The sequence below is a fragment of the Netta rufina genome (assembly GCF_964035555.1).
Source record: "Netta rufina genome assembly, chromosome: 2".
NCBI lineage: Eukaryota > Metazoa > Chordata > Aves > Anseriformes > Anatidae > Netta > Netta rufina.
The window spans coordinates 46,137,408-46,156,333 of record NC_140124.1 but is presented as its reverse complement, the minus strand read 5'-3'; the positions used below and the strand labels follow the sequence as shown (position 1 = coordinate 46,156,333).

The following is an 18,926-nucleotide window of genomic DNA, read 5'->3' as shown; positions in this document are numbered from 1 at the left end:
CGAGACGCTGCGGGAGCGGTAGATGGAGGGGCTCCTCTGCCCCTGCCCCCGCTGCTGCTGCTGCCGCCGCCCCAGCCGCGCGTTCCGCTGGAATCTTCCGCGGGGTCTTCGGGCCAGGCGCACGACTGCTACGATGGGCCCGCGGCACATCGGGCAGGTGTTTCTTGCCTCCGCCCAGAGGTGGATGCACTCCAGGCAAAAGGAGTGCCTGCAGGGGTCCACGCGAGCTGCGCTGGACAGCGGGCCCAGGCAGATGGGGCACATCTCGTCCCCGGGGGCCTCCTCGGGCTGCTCCTGCCGCCGGCTCATGGTTCCTGCAGCTTCCGCGACGTGCAGATGGTCGTCCTGTGGGGGAGGCTGCCCTGGTGTTGGGCGTTCAGCAGCAGCCCAGGGTCTTCAGCACCTCCCTCGCCTTGCAGGTCGCTGGCAGGACCTCAACGCCTCACGTGCCACCAGGAGGACAACTACAGAGAGAAGCAGGAAGAAAATATTGTATCAGCAAGCAGACATTAGCTTTCTAGGTTCTACCAAGTTGTCTAGAGTACTGTAGCTGTCAGCAGTCTGTGTATGGATTGCAAACATTGCTACTAGAATGGCAAATATGCTTATGATCGGTTATACTTAGCAAGACTATGCTGACTAGGCCAGATGAGGTACTTGGATGTCTATAGGTGTGAGAGCATTACCGAAGGCCCTTGATGTCTTGCGTGCAACAACAATGGCTTCGCGTATGCCTATAGCAATAGCTCCGCCTCTCTCTCTCCTTCCAGCCGTGGAGACTCGAGCTCTCGCCTACCACCAGCCGGACTGGCCGCAGGTGCCCTGCGCAGGGCTTTTATAGGCAGCCCCCTTCTGTGAGGCCAGAGGTGACATCAGCAGGGTCTGGGGTGTCCCTGAGGGCAGCACTGACAGAGGTCACCTGAGCATTGTGAGACTTGAGATGGCTGCTCCTTGCTGACAGGAGCCAAGCAGAGAGCGGTATCAGGCTAATGAAGAAAAGCCATCTTGGAAGAGGTAGAATCCAGGACTGGGCCAAGGAGTGGGCACTGAGGTATCAAGAATAACGTGTCACTTGAAATATCTGAGACTCCCATCAAGTCAGTGCTGCCATCAGGGGTACCCCGAAACCTTTGTGATGTCACCTGTGGCCTCACAGAAGGGGGCTGCCTATAAATGCCCTGCGCGGGGCGCCTGCGGCCAGTCCGGCTGTTGGTAGGCGAGAGCTCGAGTCTTCACGGCTGGAAGGAGAGAGAGAGGCGGAGCTAGTGCTATAGGCATACGCGAAGCCATTGTTGCGCGCAAGCCATCAAGGGCCTTCGGTAATGCTCTCACACCTATAGACATCCAAGTACCTCAACTGGCCTAGTCAGCGTTGTCTTGCTAAGTATAACCGATCATAAGCATATTTGCCATTCTAGTAGCAATGTTTGCAATCCATACACAGACTGCTGACAGCTACAGTACTCTAGACAACTTGGTAGAACCTAGAAAGCTAATGTCTGCTTGCTGATACAACATTTTCTTCCTGCTTTTCTCTGTAGTTGTCCTCCTGGTGGCACGTGAGGTGTCAAGTTCCTGCCGGCGACCCACGAGACATCGAGGTGCTGAAGACCCCGGGCAGCTGCTGAGCGCCCAACACCAGGGCAGCCTCCCCCACAGGACGACCGGTTCCACGTCGCAGAAGCTGCAGGAACCATGAGCCGGCGGCAGGAGCAGCCCGAGGAGGCCCCCGGGGACGAGATGTGCCCCATCTGCCTGGGCCCGCTGTCCAGCGCAGCTCGCGTGGACCCCTGCAGGCACTCCTTTTGCCTGGAGTGCATCCACCTCTGGGCGGAGGCAAGAAACACCTGCCCGATGTGCCGCGGGCCCATCGTAGCAGTCGTGCGCCTGGCCCGAAGACCCCGCGGAAGATTCCAGCGGAACGCGCGGCTGGGGCGGCGGCAGCAGCAGCAGCGGGGGCAGGGGCAGAGGAGCCCCTCCATCTACCGCTCCCGCAGCGTCTCGCCCCGGCGCAGGGCGCGCAGCCCCTCCACGGAGCGCAGACTTGAGAGAAGCTTCTCCTGGCACGCGGGGCAGGTCGGGCGCAGACTGCCACGCTCCCCGCAGGACGCCGACGTCGGGGACACATCCTGGCTGCACAGGGTGCGGCAGGAGGAGCCGGGACACGGGGACCACGCGGGCCGGCAGGCCGGGCCCCCCGCCTGAGCAGGCGGCCGGGCCTCACCTGGGGATGGGCTGGGGGTGGCAGCCACGATTCCCCCAGGAAGAATAAATTACCACTCTTCCACCCTGCACAGCCTCTGCCTGCACTTCTTTCTGCATCGCTCAGCAAGAGGGGGGTTGTGGGGGGGGAAGGGGGCTGGACACAGCCCTCCCCTGCTGTCCCCGCCATGAATTGGTTTGGGGATGTCTGCTCCTGATGGGGAATGGCTGTGGGTGGCGGGTCCGTGAGTGAGATGTGGGGTGAGAAGTCATTTGGGGGATGGGAAGTCAACATGGGAGTGCGAAGGTGTAGGGGACAGGAGCAGCCCAAAAGTTGAAATTGCTCGGTTGTTGTATCGGCCTCACGTGATAAGAAGATTGAGCTCTATGCACAAAATCCAGGCTGAAGAAGGAACATGGTGCCCAAAGTAGAACTTAATTAAGTTAGCTGAGTTTTTCAAAGACTGAAAGTGCTGAAGCAGTTAAACAATGACTGAGCATGCGCAAAACAGAAAGAAGAGAAGTACGAGATGAAGAAGACGATGAGCCTTCATCAGAAAGCCCCGAAGTGCAACCACCAGAGGTTACCTGACCTGCAAGAGCAGGAGGGATGACATGATAATTAGTTCTGAGAAACCATTAGCATAAATCCTGCCTTTTCTTGTGAACTGCATAAATATGGATATCCCCGTACCATAAATAAGTACTCCTTGTCTTGCTTAGCTGTACGTGTTGGGTGGAATTATCCCCCACATACCCAGTGTTGTTCATAAAGAATACCTACTTCCTAATTCTCCCAAAGGAAGGAGTCTTGGAAAGTGACACCGCTTTTTGCGTTCCACCATTGATGAGGACACATCAAGAAACTGAGGAACAACTTTCCACCTGGGAAGGTGGCAATTGGCCAGGGACAGTGGGAATATGCACGAGAAACCTAGGATTGTTTAGAGAAAATCAGGAGCACCGCAACCTCTTGGCTGTCTCAGGTGGAAGATAGAATTGAGCAGTACCTCCCTTGTTACGTGGTGGCATCCTACGCCATCTTCTGTGTCAGTGCTATAAAAGGGCCCTGTTTTTTACCCAGAAGGAGGCTCCCAGAAGGGCTGGGGATGGAAGGGACCTTTGGAGGTCATCTGCTCCAACCCCCTGCTGAAGCAGGGCCACCTAGAGCTGTACGGCCGCTGGGCACTGCTGACAAGAGCCTGGCTCCGTCTTCTTTGCATTCTCCCTTTGGGGATGTCTAGACACTGCTACGATCCCGCCGAGCCTTCTCTCCTCCAGGATGAATGCACGGTGACGCACAATGCAATTGCTCGCTGCCCACTGAGTGATGATGCCCAGACAGACCCCGCGCGGTGGCAGCCACACTCTGACCAACCTGCTCAGTCCCAGTCTTCAGCACGACCCCGTAGGGTATGGGACATGGCTCTGGCCAGTTTGGGCCAGCTGTCCTGGCTGCGTCCCCTCCCAGCTCCTGGTGCACCCGCAGCCTCCTGGCTGGCAGGGCGGTGTGGGCAGCTGGAACGGCTTTGGCGCTGCGACAACTAAAAGGTCGGTGTGTTGTCAGCATCACCGTCATCCGAAAACCAGACCCCAGCTCCATACTAGCTACTGGGAAGAAAATTATCCCAGCTATAACTAGGACTGATTGTTACCAATTTCCTTTTGTGCCAAATCTATTTCTTATGAGTTCTTGCATGTTTCTGGTCCCATGTTAAGATCACTTGGTACTTTTCCTGCTACAATATGATGGCAACTTACTTCACTTAGCGAGAATGCACTGCATGCATAGTCTGTGTTATTTATGGTTGGATTGTTGTTTTGTTTGTTGTTTTTTTTTTTCATTTCCTTCTTACTTGATTTTGGTTGAGTAGATTCATGAGATCCAGTTACCATTAAAGAAAACAAACAAACAAACAAACAAACAAAAAAAACAATAAAACTCTCCAAACACGTTTTATTTTGTGAGAGCCAAGGCTGCACAACATCTTGTGGGCCGTCAGTTATTACCTATGTGAGGGCAGTTAAGAGGAATTTAAAAACTTCAGGGTGTGTGATAACATTGCCTGCATTCTCAGTGAAAAAATGTCCTAGCAGTTTCTTTCTTTGGATAAATATGCTGCTTTTATTACAGGAGATTATTTTCTGTTTAAAGAGTATGGTCAGTAAACTGATGATTTGTCTTCCTTCAATAAATATTCTGCAGTCAAGGTGTAAAATCTACATATCTGTTATATCCAAATGCCTCATTTTTAACTATTGTCTTGACAGAACCTTCACCAAAGTACCATGATCCATTACCATGATCCATATTTACATGACAAATGAGACATAAACAAGTAAAGTTTGTGGTTTTGAGTCAAATAAGCTGCTGTATGTACTTGCTGACTACAGACGGGTCAGCGTTTTCCACTTCTCACTGCAATGTCGTCCCTCCTCACCTATTGTACTAGCTTTGACACTCATGACGTTGTGTTGAACGTGCTCAGTGTGCTAACTCAGAAGAAAGCCATTCTGCCAGCTGAGTGAGTTGAACTGGCTGAACAGAAAAGTAGTGAGCATGAGGGGCAGATTGACTGTGCAATGGTAAAGTGCCGTATCAGCTCAGCCTGCCTCATCCAGGCTGTTTGTCAGGGTCTTGTCAAAAAGTCAGTGGCAGAGCACAGCCTGTGCCGATGTTCTTCTGCTACTTTTCGTACTGTTAAATGTTTCTGTTTTCTTGTAAATGGCTGTGTATTGTTCCTTACATTTAGAGAAGTTCAGTTTGTAGTTACATGTAGATATTTTGTACCAGAAGAACGTTTTGCCTTTAAAATTCCCTTAGTACTGAAAAGAGTGATTGTCTAGTTACAAGAGTTAAAAAACAATATTATAACAACAGAGACAAGTAAGCACATCATCATTCAGACTGATTATAATAACATCCAAACAAGAAAATTATTTATATATCCAACTTTTTTTTTTTGATGATGCAAAGGAAGTTAGTTGATTCATTGTACTGGTAGATTAAATTCTGACCACTGAAGTAATTACTGTCTGCAGTTTTCTCCACTGTCCCTGTCTTGAATGTTTGTGAAGCAGGGATGACTGAAGCGTATGTGGAGCTGCGATCGAGTGACATCTTTTAGTCATCCATGCAGCAGAGCCAGCCACCCTTATAAAAACGGGCACACCATAAGCATTTCAGCTTACGTGGTTCAAGACTGAACGATCAAGTTTCAGATCATCATAAAGTTCTGAAGAGGTGATTTGAAAATGAGCTCCAATTGACTATTACTCCCTGTATTCTCAAAGTTAGGTAAAACAACAAAGGTGGAGCTGCTTAAATGAAACATACAGAACCCTTTGTTAGCAAAAATCAACGCAGTGGCAGAAGCGTTGTGAAAATACCATAGAATTTTTATCTTATTTAAGTGGTACCATTTTGAATGGGAATTTAATGTAAGCAGTAGTACTGAAGGCGTGGTTTCTCCTAGTGGAAGCTGTGGTTCTGTAAGAGGATTTCCTTGTTAACCTGTACTGGTATTATGCTGGCAAGCCTTTCCTGCTTTAACTGGAGATCTGCACTCTTAGAAATACCAGAAAGAATGCATGTTGTACAGAGAGGAGTCACTGGGTACATCTGAAAGCTGCATCCAAACATGTGCAGTCTACTTGTATACACAGCCATTGAAATTGAAACAGAATACACTAGGGATTTTTAAAATTACTATTTGAGTATTCTTACAGTTCATCGTGTTTGACTCTGGGTGATATAATAGTGTTTAGAGGTTAACTAATGCTGTTGATTTGTCAGAGTTGTATAGGCGCCTGATATTAAATGCAGTTGCATGATACAAATTTTTAATTGAATATTCTTTTTTTTTTTTTTTCCAGTAATATTCAACACATGAGGAAACAGTTTGATGCACTAGGTCTGTCTTTTACATGGGAAAGGGTAAGATTTTCTTTTTTAAAGGATGCTGTCTTGTTTTATTGTCTGATGGAATGTTGAAAAACACAGAATTTTCCCATTTTATAACTGACATCATAGACGTCTTTCAAAGTCACCAGTTTAGGTTGTTAAACTGTAAAATTACACTTTTAAAAAGTGGTAAATAGAGCTTCTCTGAAGCTTCTTACTGAACTTCTTTCACTTCTGATTTACTGATAATCTCAAAGTTTGTGAGAATCTTTTTATTTTCTTTAAAGTAATTTCAGTTTTGCACTTGGATTTTTCTCTGTTTTTTCAGTGCTTTCAAAGTAGCAATTTTCTATGTTAGAATTTAGGTGATAGTCTAAACAGGTATTTATGAAACAGCATAAGCATACTTTTCTGTTAAGGTATATATATATATATATTGAGGAGTGCTTTTTTTCAGTGTATATATTTTTATAATATAGTCAAGGATTTAAAACTACAGATGTTGGTTTAGTTATGTTACTCTAAATTTGAAGGACAAGTCTGCATTTTCATAGTTATTCTTCTGACCACTTTGGAAATGAGAAATTTAGTTTGACATACTAATGCTTGAGAATCAGATGTTCACCTTAAAAACCTTACCAACACAGTCAGACATAACCTAATCTCATCTTCAAGATAAAAATGAAATAAATTAATTTCTGAAACAGTTGTGGAGTTATTGCATTAACTGGTAAATCAACCTCAGTCACTAACTTCATATTCTTGGTAATAATCGTTACTTATCACTTTAATATGATTCTGAATAGACTGATGGAGATGCTAATCTTGGAATTTTATAGCAGTATTGTAGGTCTGAAAAGGAAAAGGATTAATTTTCAGTCTGAGGTCTGCCATCTGTTTTTGTTAATCTTGAAGGTGAAGTTGTATATTTGTGTGCCTTGCATCTAAAAAATATACTATGTCATTTCTTATATGTGGCAAGATTTTCAGTAACACATTTCTTTAGATTTTAGTTTTCTTGATAGCTGAAAAGTTGCTATGAAAATAAAAAGTTCACTGTGGAAGATTCACTGCACACATTCTTGACAACTATTTTATATTTAAAATGTTTGTATTTCACAGGTTTTCTGTATGTGTAGTACAGCAGTAGCACAAAACAGGGAAATTGTATGTGCAGTCAGTACTATGGAACACACAAGAATTGAATGTTCTAGAGTGCCTCCTAAGAAAACTGACAAAATTTATCTGTGAATATGGACTTTTGGTTAACCTGTATATTCTGAAGAAGAGAGACGGAGAACTGGCAGTACTGAAAAGCATGACAGAAGGTATAAATATGCAGGGAAAAGAAATTGGTCATCCTTGTGCCTGTTCTTTAAGGCTTACCTTCACTTTTCTAGTAAACTGTATTTTAGTTAAAGAATTTTCAGAAGTCTCTAAATATATTTGGAAAGGGCTTTGATACTGTATGAGTAAGTTCATTTGAACAGTTGTGTAATTAAAATAATTTTAGAAAGCTCCAGAGGCACACAGTCTATGCTTTTGAAAGGTGAGTTTTTAAAACAGATGAAATGAGTTCCTTGAAACACAATGAATTTTGGAGTTTTCAATCCTTAACTTATTACTTAAGTTCTATTTTACCTAGAAAGCTTACCTTATTAACTGCAGTAGTGAAGAGTAAACAGACCCAAACAGTAACCATTAAAAATAGAGATATGTTTAATCAATGCAAAAAATGTACGTTACCTGAAATATATCTGTAAAACGTTATTACATTAAATACACAGATATTTGAGCTAGATGAAAGAAGTACCTTTGGAAACTGAACGGCTAAGTTACAGCAGCGCATCTGCCAGGCTGCTAAAGCCTGCTTCTCTGCAAGGCTAATTGGGCTGAGCAGAGCATCTTACTGTCTCAGCTGTATTGCTTCTGGGCTAACTCAAGCATCTTTGCACAGCAGTGCCCTGTGCTGTGCAGGTGCTTATCTTAAAAGCAAACTCTTTGAGGTAAGGATTTTTTTTTTATCATTATTCTACACTTGTATGGCACTAGATCAGTGGCTTACAAAATACGGTGACGTTGCAAACAAACCAACTAGTGTTAGTGACTCCTATGAAAAATGATAGGAAAACACCTTTTGTATGGGTTAGTCTAATTAACAGAGAGTTGTAGAAAACAGGAGTCTGTTTTTAATTTAATCACATTGGTGTTGTTTCAGCATGGTAGAGCATTGTACCTAGCAAATACGTGCTGGAGGGAACCCATTCTCCTACCTTTAGGTCTCTGTTGTAGTGTGGGGTGAATTGCCTTTGCAAGGTGCTAGCCTTTTATATTAACTGCCAAAGAATCCTCTATGTCCACCCTAGAAAATGTGAAGAAAACCTAAGTAAGTTTTGCCATTTTGTGAACATTAATAGAGGAAAAAAAAAGGGGGGAGAATAATGAAAAGTGCATTTTTTGCATACTTAGTGCATGGAGCTGTACTGAGGAAGCTGACTGCTTATGAAGTTGTGTTGGTGTTCACAGAGGTCCTGTTCAGGAATGTGAAGACTAGTTTTAATTTTATTGTTTGGTAAATTATTATGAACAAGTCCCAGTGCACCTGGCTAATAGAAGTTTCTTTTTATGAATCCATTTTTCATTGTTCTCTGTCTTAAAAATACGTTTTCATTTTGATTTGTATGCCGTAGCAGTAGGTGAAATTACTTAACCAGTAAAGCACAACAAACACGGCATTATTAAAAGCTAATGAGATTATTTCAGAAAGCCAGGTTACAAAGACACTTGAAAATTATTCTGCTAAACAGAAAATGTAAGCAAACTGAAAATGTAATTAAATGCATAAAAAAGCTCTGTAAGTACTTTGTTTCGAGTAGGCTTGAATACTAATAATGATCTTTTTTTTTCCTGAAACATGCAGATATTTTCAGTGTGTCAAATAGTAAATGTTTGAAAACATTGTGATTCTGAGGAGATATTTTAAAAAAATGCTAAATAAGAGAGAGAGGATTTCTATGCTGAAACTGCAGATGTAGGGTTAAAAAGGTTCAGTCTGAGGATGGAAAAAAAGTCTTTGAGACACATTAAAAACACCTGTACAATAAAGAAAATATTTTTGTTTGTTTTTAAATTAGCAGTAATTTGGGATTCCCTGGTGGTCAGGTTTCTCCAGAATAGCATCCCAGGCAGCACAGCAAACTGCCTGTCACTTCATCTAAACTTCTTTTTTAGGAGAATTATCATGTATAATTTTAGAAGATTCTCATTGTCAGCAAGAAGGGATGCAAAAATTCCCCTTCCTTTTGCTCAGGAGTGCCATCAGACTGAATGCATCTTCCCACTAATTCACCAGTTTACCACTGTATTACCGAACTAACTTCCTTCTAAAAGGTAGCTCGTACCGCCAACAATTTTCAGTCTTTTCAATTCATGCACTCAAAATGACATTTTGGAATAAGATTAATGTTCCCCTTCTGCACTGAACATTAAAAAGATGAAATCTTTGGTAGATGCTCTTTGTTCAGACATTTTTCTGTTTTGTTTTGAAGTTGTCATTCTTGTGCACTGCCTGGGCATGCATAAAACTGTATAACAGGTAGAGCATTATATATTAAATTTTCTTCTTATGCACCTGTCACTGATAATCAGTCACCCTACTGGTAATTGAATAAAAAAGGAAACCATTGATACAAGGCTACTTTTTGGCAGGAAAGATATTTGTGCTCTAAAATGTAAGCACAGCTTGAAGTTTGTAGCTAACAATGCATGAAACTAAAGCCCTTCAAAATACAAATATTCAAATGAATTTAGAAATTCAGTTCAGCCTAGCTCTAAACCTCCAAAAATCAAGTAATTATGCTTCCATGTTAGGTGATATATGCCCTTTAATACCAAAATAGACGAATAATACTTTAAAGTCTGTTTAATCTTCCAAGAAAGATCTTGAAAAAATCTGTTCAGACTTTTCCTCCTTACTGTCTTTTTAATAAGTATGAAGTATAACATGGTTGCTTTCACTATAGCATAAGACAGCTAGAAAGAAAATGATTAGTAATAAACTAGGAAATTAATTCTGTCTAGTTAGGTGTTACTCATGGCACCTGGTGGATCTTACAGCAAATAAACACTTTTATACCACCTGTAAATATTACTTATATTAAAAAAAAAAATACCAGTGGAAGTTGTTTGAAGATGCAACCCTTTTCTTTAGGAAAAAAAAACAGTTTTAGCTAAGTTGTAAGAACAGCACATTTAGAACAAATAATGAATTATAAAATAAGGCATTAGAAAAGTTTTACTAATGATCAAAATCTCCCCTTCAGAACTATTTTTGTTTATCAAGGATTGTTTGCTGTTGGTTTTCCCATTTTTTTGGCAGGCAAAGGTTTGTATCAGATTTTTCATGGTTGCTCTTTTAGCCTTAACACAAACCAGTTGCTTGCCAAGTTTCACTACTATCAAGTCTAAATTAAATTGTAATACAGGTATTTAATCTGTAAATGAGAGTTTAATTGGGAAAAAAAAAAAAAAAAGCTTTTGTATGTGCCTGGTACCAGCTTGTAACATATTTCTTATTTGTAAGAAGGGTTCTGTGTTTTAGTACATATTTTGAGGACGTGCTAATATCCTGTTTATATATATATTCACTGAACTGCTTTATGGTATGGGACTATATATGTGTGCTGCTATGGTAGTGCTCAGATCACAAATGAGAAACAGAAAGTTAAGTTTTTAGAAGGCTGAAAGGATCCTGTCATGCTATTTTGCAAACCCTTTTTTATGAAACCCTTTTTATGCATTTCTGAATTGTCAGCTCTGTTAATGCATTGCAAATGTTTGTCATGCTCATGAAGCATAAATAGAAACTTTAACAGTCACCTTAATTTAAACGTGATGGCAACCAACTGGAAGCTTTTTACCAGGCATAATTTGTTTAATCACAATCAGTAACTGGAATACGTGGAAAAATATTTTTCACTGTACGTCTTAATGTGATAACTACAGGGGGGGAGAAAAAAACACGTTTGTAGATTGTCAACAGGTTGCTAGCTTGTCGTCATCAGCAGTCACATAAATTCTTGCTCATTTTGCTTGGTAGTGATGTGATTGCTCTTTCTTAACCATCGTACATTCCATCAGACCTTCATGGTTATAAAGTTAAATAAATGATGAGCTTGAAAGATCTTTTTGTAGTTCAGTGACCAGACTGCAGATTTTCTTCGGTGATCTATTTCTGCTGCATCTCTTTCTAAAAAGCACATCGATTTACAACTCGTGAGAGTGTCTACATGAGGTTGTGTTCCCAGGACTTGGTACCACAGCCTGAGCGTGCCTGTTTAGATGGAGAAATGCCCTCTCTTTTTGTTTCGGTTAACATACATCTGCCAGTCAGGACCAAAAGGGCAAATCTCACTCCATTTCCTTGTTTTTATTTGACTTCTCACTTTAGTTCTCTGTTTATCTGTTGCTGACATAACCTTATGCTGTACTAAAAGGGACAGTCTCTGTGCTTTTGTGTCTCTGATACTACACTGATGCAACTCCAGTGCCTGTAGTGGCATCACGCTGGCAGAACTGATGTCACTGTTGTGGAGGCAATATATATATATGCATGTTTATGCATGTATATGTGTGTTTGTGTGTGTATATATATATAAGAAAGCAGATTTCTTAGTGTATTTCTTTTTCTTTTTCTTTTTCTTTTTTCTTTCTTTTTTTTTTTTTTTTCTCAGAACAGAGAACAGGCTTTAATCAAGCAACTGCTTTTCATGGCTAAGTCTTCACATGCTGTGCTGCAAACTTGCCATTAAATGTCTCTGGTCTTGAAAGCTTCTTGTACTCACTTTTGAGGCATAGCTATTCAAAGGTCATATTAATTGTTCAAAGCAATGTTTCAGCTCTGGAATATAAAGCTGTAGAAAAAGCGTAAAATTTTTATAGTAGGATGCTTCAGGTGACATCAGCAACATCCTCTGCGGCTCAAGTGATGTGTGCTGCAGGAGCTGCAGTGGGAAGCTTAGATGACAGGAGAGCCAGGGTGAAAGACATTGCAAAATTTGGAGCTATTTGAGGTACTTGATAAATGTATTCAGTTTATGAATAGTTATCAAAGGCTTACTGACAACCCTGTAACTCAGAAAGCAAGATGTATGCTTGGTGGTTTCAGGTTCAGTGTGGGAGTCAGCTTCGACTTCAGTAAGCACAAGTGAGTCAGTTTGTAGAAATATTTCTTTGTTAAACAAGTACAAGTTAAAAAGGAAAGCTGTTGACAGGGAAAATGTGATTTGTTTATTGTTACATATTTATGAGGTAATTAGAACTTAAGTACTGAATTAAACAGTTGTTTTCACTTTGGCCAAACTTTCAAGTATGTGGGCGAAAGCGTATGTGTATCCATTGCGCCTGTAAAACACAGCGGTTGTGTGGAGAAAATTGAGAGTCAGGAATCACATCGTACTTTAGTCATCTGTATACAGCCACGTTTGTTTGAAATGTAGTTTGTTTGTTTGAGAATAAATATTTTAAAACATGAAACCTTATAAGCAGCTGATAAGTTACGGTGTTGTTTTTTTTTAGTTTTTAGAGTTCACTAAAAACTTTTTAAATGTTGTCAAGTTTAAAAAAAAAAGCCATCTATGATACTTTCACATGCTGTTGCCTCAACTCCCATTCCTCTTTTTTCTTTGTCTTTTATTTTTATCTGTCTTTATTTCCCTCTTAACAATCTCCCACACTTGTAACTTCTTTCTTTACTTTCTGGCCCTTTCGTCCTAACTTCAGCCTGGAGCACTTTCCTACCTTGAGCTGGCTTGCCTTTTAAAACGGGCATTTATTTGGTCATTTATTTGCCCCTCCTTGTGAGATACCCTCGCCACTCTTTCACCTTGAAGTCCAGAGTCCCACCCCCTGCTCCCCCCCCCGTGTGTCCCACACTTGCTAGCTGTCTTTTGTTTTCCTCTGTGGCATACATTACACACTTCTGAGTTAATTGCATATGTTAAAATGCTGTAAGAAGATACTAAGAATAGCTTCAGGTATTTTTATTTTATTTCATTTCTACAGGAAATAACCACTTGTCTACCAGAGTACTACAAATGGACACAGTATCTCTTTCTTAAGCTTTTTGAAGCTGGGATAGTGTATCAAAAAGAGGTAGGTACAAGCTTTGATCTATAATACCTTGCACTTCACTAACTCAAGTCACTTATGGCATAGGTAGCCCATTTCTGGATAACCATTTACATTCATTCAGTGCCCAGATATTAATGATGCTGTGCCTAGATATTAATGATGCTCTGCTTGGTTTTAAATTACTGCAAAATATAATTAATTCTATATATAACTGAATTTTATATATAACTGATATGGATGGGTATTACAGCATGGCAAACTAGAAATGTTTGTTGTCGGTGACTTACATTGAAGTGCAGGATCAGAACCTAGCTACTATTAGTTTATTTCATGGCTTTGGCGTAGAATTTTGTAGGACTTAACTTCCCTCTTGTGAAGATGTAAAAGATAATGTGATCATGAAGAGTCTCTTCAGCAGCAAGATTATTTGACTGTATTATATTACTGTGATGCTGTCTCAGAACTGATAGAATTGGATAGGATAAGTGGAGATTATGTGCCTAACTATCCAGTTCCTGCACCCTGTTTGTGATCTGTAAAATATTACAGAAATCTTAGATGCTGTAAGACTATCACAGCTCTTTTTCAGTTAGCAGTATATTAAGAAACTCTTGACTTTATAGTATTTTGTAAAAAACATATGAGGCTATATGAAAAGGGAAGGGTTTGGTTAACTTCTTAAGCAGGAGGTGAAGCAAAGGTGTTAAATTAGCATTCCAAAAAAACTCTCTACATACCCATGGCAACTCAGTTCCTAAGTACCTGAACAGCTGCACCTAAACAAAGCTGCAATTCAGTAAATGTTCCTAACTGAAAAGGGAAACAAAGATTTCCTAAATGTGCTTTGAAGTTTCAATTGTATTCTGTAGAAAACCAGAAAACCCCATAGGATGTAATTATGGATGTAACCTAATTATTCTCTGAACCCAGAGAAAAGAGGTTGATGGTGAAAGGTAGCATTTGGAAAGGCAGGGTGCTATTGAGCTACTTTTCCTGTTTCCATAGGCAAGATATATTCAGAGATCCTAAGTGACAGCCAGCAAAAAGACTGAATATTTCCTAACATGCTCTTTTTGGTTCTGTGTGTTGTTTTTTTTTTTTCTTTGTTTCTCTGTTTTGTTTTGTTGTTGTTGTTCTGTAATTATTTTCCTTTTTTGTGATCAAATATTTAACCGCTAACTTTTCCACAGCAAACTTATTTTTATCTGTAGCTTTTTTCTTTGAATAATTTGAGGTGAGTTTGAAAAGCACAAGGCTTGCAGCTTCTTTAGTAGGTATAGAAAACAAATTCTGCGTGCAGACTCCTCATTTTTGTGGAATCTTGTAGGTGTTTGGGTACCAGTGATTGGATGTGGTATCTCTTAAAAGTCAACAATCAGTTTGAGAGCTGAAATCAGCATCTGTAAACCTGTAGGGAATGTAATCTCTAGTGAATGTAAACCAGTTGCTTTTTGACAGGAAACAGATGGCAGTGATATACCCCATAACCCTGGGTCTCTTCAAGCTGTCACATATACTTAAAGCATACGTTTATCCCATGTCTTCCGCATACCTGCAATGTACATTAAGTGGTACTTTTACACTGCTTGAAGTCTCCTCTATTACAATTTCATTTTGGGTACAAGGAGATAATTCATAGCCTTACTGTGGAGATAAAATGATTCATATAGACCATTAGTGTAGTTAACGCTGTTCTGGGAGTATGTGTTTTTGATGAGAAATCACCCTGGTAGGGAGACACAGGTTCAGTATGTCTGGGAGTGGGACTTAGTGGGAGTTAACCATGTCTGTCTGGATGCTGCAGCTTCGGCAGACGGCGTGTCTTAATTCACCACTGGAAAATTCTCTCTGTTCTTCCTGCAATCGAGATCTGTCAATAGACTCTAGAGATTATTGATCTGGCCAGATGTGGGTGTCTCATTTCATTTGAGATGAATTGCTGTCTAGACTCTAATGATTATTTTGATTAGATATCTGCAGACTGTGGAAACCAAACCTGGAGATAGATATTTATGCTACAGACGTCTGAGGTTAGATGAGATTCATCCTCCCTTAAAAGCATATGGCCATCATTGGTGTAGGGAGCAGATCTAAATAACTCCTGTAGGATGTACACGTTTACACCGTGCTCTCTGTATAGGTGAAATTTAGTTGCTTTCTGAGGCTATAGTTTCAGAGGCTGTCATTTTCAAGAAGTTGCCTCTGTAAAGTACAAGTAGGATCTAAGGATTTAGCTTAATATCCGGGTTCTGGATATTAGTTAGAAGGCTGGAAGAGACGGAAGGAACAAAATACAACTCTAAAAATTCACAGACAAGACCTTTCATCAATGTATTCCTTACATGTGTATTTGCTTTATTCTTTGCATCATCTGTCTAGATAAATTTTCCTGCTATGAATCATAAGAATGTTATGCTAAATAATTACACTTGTATAAATCAGTTCAATTACTTTCCAAAATTTTCATCATAAATTTGCCCCAATATCATCAAAATAGAAACAGTATTTTTTCTCAAATTTGATTCATAGCCAATTTAATGCAAGCATATGTTAATAATGCCTCATGAAACTGACATTTTATTACTTCTTGATATTACATGATTTTTAGTTCTTTAGATGTTACTTTGTCATAGTGTGATTGTTTTTTTCAAAACTTTATAAATGAAAAGATCATTACTTTAAAGCCAACTTCATAATGTCTTTCATCATTACTGAAAAAGGTGTGTGTTCTGAAGTACAGAAATCAGGCCTGTAATAGTGGAATATACTGATCACTTTTTATTTTCTAATGAGTGTTCAGAAGGCTGTTATAGAAACCAGTGTGGTGTTATTGGTAGGAAACAGATGGTAGGTAGCCAAACTGTATAAAATTCAAATGCCAATGATGTACTGAATTCACAAAAGCTTCATTTGAAAATAATTTTGTTTTTAATCAGGAAATGACTTCGATCCATTTCATCATAATAAATTTTGTGTAGGTAATCAGACTGTGCATGCACACACACAAATAACATACACTGATAACAAAAACAACAGTATTTCAAAGGAAGGAGATCCGTGCATCTGTCTTTTTTTCTGTCCTCACTACAAGGTTTGTAAAATGACTGTGATATTTACTGTTTCCAAGAATTCATAGCATACTTAAAATTAAGCAGTATCAGTTGTTTGGAAACGGACATTTCAGAAGGTTATCAATGATAGATGAAAAGTGAGTAATATGAGGACAGCGATTATTCTTAAAATGAGATAGTAAGTTCTCCCAATACCCAAAGAATGTATTTCAAATTTTTCAATAACATTTAATGTATTTTAGTGCTGTGGAGCTGGAGCTGATGTTTGTTATTCAAGCTGATTTAACTTTGATTTAGCTCAAATACTAAATAACACTCAAATAAATGAGATGCATTGCTCTTCTTCATTGCTTGTTTCAGTTCATTTTTTCAAGTTAGTGTCTATCTTGGATGCCACTTCTGGAATGACTGTTGCACTGCTTTTAGGAATCTTTTGTGGTCTTACATCCTTTCTGATAAATTGTCAACTAAATTTTTCAATACTGTGTGGGGGCAGGTTGTGCTTTTTTCCCTCCCCGCCATGTGTGTCTGGTATTTCAGTTAGCACTCAAAAATACCATGTTTGTAGAGTTAAATGCCAACATTTATTTCGCTTTAAATTTTCTTTAATGTATTTGTATTGATAACTGGTAGGAAAGATGACTCCAAAAGTAATTCGCGCAGTTGACAAGATATATGCAGAAAATGACAAGTCTTTCACTTTAATATAACACTTTTATGAGACTCTGTCTTCTCAGGTTGTACATCCTCAATCATCCATCCCTTTCAGTCTTACTCTCAACACTTTTGGATTATTGCTGGACAACTTTTAGGCATCAGACTATGTAGTTTGCAGCATTGCAAATTGGAACACTTACCCGTCAATCATGACAAATGCTGCCAACAGCTTTTTTTGTTGTTGTTTTTTTTTGAGTTCTGAGAAGAACATTCAAAACATCTTCAGTTGAGTCCATATTGTTGATTCAAATGGATATTATCCAAATGTAGAAGATAGGCCCAAGAAATGTTTCTGGATAATTCTTCTGGTATCTAAAATGTAAGATCCTGGTTTTGAAATAGCTGCTTAAAATACTTTTTTTTTTTTTTCCCTGATTTTTTTTTTTAGGCCTTGGTCAATTGGGATCCAGTGGATCAAACTGTTCTAGCAAATGAGCAGGTGGATGACAATGGTTGTTCATGGCGTTCAGGAGCAAAAGTGGAACAGAAGTACCTCAAACAGTGGTTTATCAAAACTACTGCTTATGCAAAGGTATGAGGATACGTTTCAGAAATTGTGGTATCATATAAAGGAAGCAACTCTTCTAGAAATAGTCATCAAGCTGAATGTGGTCTTCTATATGCACATGTTTATGTAATATATAATTATATAATGATCTACGTGATCTGTCCCTGTTCTGTGTATGTATATAAAAAATGATTATCCTTGAAGTCTTTCTGTTCATTTCTTTAAAAAATTCTGAGTAATTGATGTGGGATTAAGTTATGAAGAAATTGAAAAGTATAAATTAGAGGTAAATTAATGTATCTTGCATTCGTGCATTGTTATCCTATATTTAACATCAGGTGTTTATCTGCCTCATATTTAGAGTGTACAGCTGTGCAGTGTTTTGAACTAGAAACTAGCTAGTGTAGTTATTAACCCATTGGACCTATGCTCATGGAATGAGCAGTGGAGTGCAGCCTGTCACTTAGAGTTTATTTCAACATGTGTTGAAATAAGCTGGTCTGAACCAGTTGTTAATTATAATTAACAGCTCTTTCTTGAAGATTCATCTGGACCTTCTGTTTTACTTTCCTTCCTATTCCACTCTATTTGATTATCTGTAATTTAAAAAATATTTTCAAGTTCTTTAAGCATCTTTTTTTGTTGATCTTATGAATTCAAATTTTGATTGCGATCAGACAATATAGCTTCCACACCTAGGAATTCTTCTACAAAATTTTGCTGGCTTTATGCTCTCTGAAATGAAAATGTCAGCTTCCTGTTTGGGGTGGCTGAAGGCCTTATTCCATCCAAATACTCTATGTATTGGGACTTCAAGTACAGATTGAGAAAGTTATTCCCAAGAAAATGTTAAAAAGTCATCCTTGACCCTTATTCTGAGCCTCAGATTCAAGAGACCAAATTTCCACCATCATGCAGGTAGAAGGCATCTAGATCTCACTTTGGGTCCATTCATAATGAAGAGACAAAACTTTGATCTTCTGCCTGATCCTTGTCTTCTGTATGTGTAGATGATAGTCAAGATGCACATTTTCTGATTGTACTGCCTGTTCTGGCAGTAAGGAGGAAACATTTGCTATAGCTGAAGGAAAAACTGAGCATGTCTGCACAATCACATAATGATCCCGAGGTCCTGAGCTCTTTATAAGTGCCCTTGTCATCAGAGTTCATGATCACTTTATCATGTTTCAGGGTCTGCCCCCGGCTCACCATTTACCTCAGTTTGAGGCTGGGGGGGAACTCTAGAGTTTCTCTGCTTACTGGTACATCTTTTGTCTACTGTCCTTATAGATTGTAGAAAATAATGACTAGCATTTCTGGGTTGTATCTATCGCTTGCACCAAATTACTGTTTGCTTATTTCCCTGTGAGAGCGGTGAAGTGGATCAGCTTTA

The 18,926-nt window shown here is 39.9% G+C and overlaps 1 protein-coding gene across 1 annotated transcript in view; it reads left to right on the top strand.

The window, feature by feature from the left end:
- Positions 1-18,926, top strand: part of LARS2 (leucyl-tRNA synthetase 2, mitochondrial) — a 101,916-nt gene that overhangs the window by 23,892 nt on the left and 59,098 nt on the right. Inside the window, exons 5-7 of the mRNA XM_084282791.1 lie at positions 6,079-6,139; positions 13,169-13,258; positions 17,414-17,557. Of these exons, the coding sequence (XP_084138917.1) occupies positions 6,079-6,139; positions 13,169-13,258; positions 17,414-17,557 (295 nt within the window). The remainder of the gene's footprint in view (positions 1-6,078; positions 6,140-13,168; positions 13,259-17,413; positions 17,558-18,926) is intronic.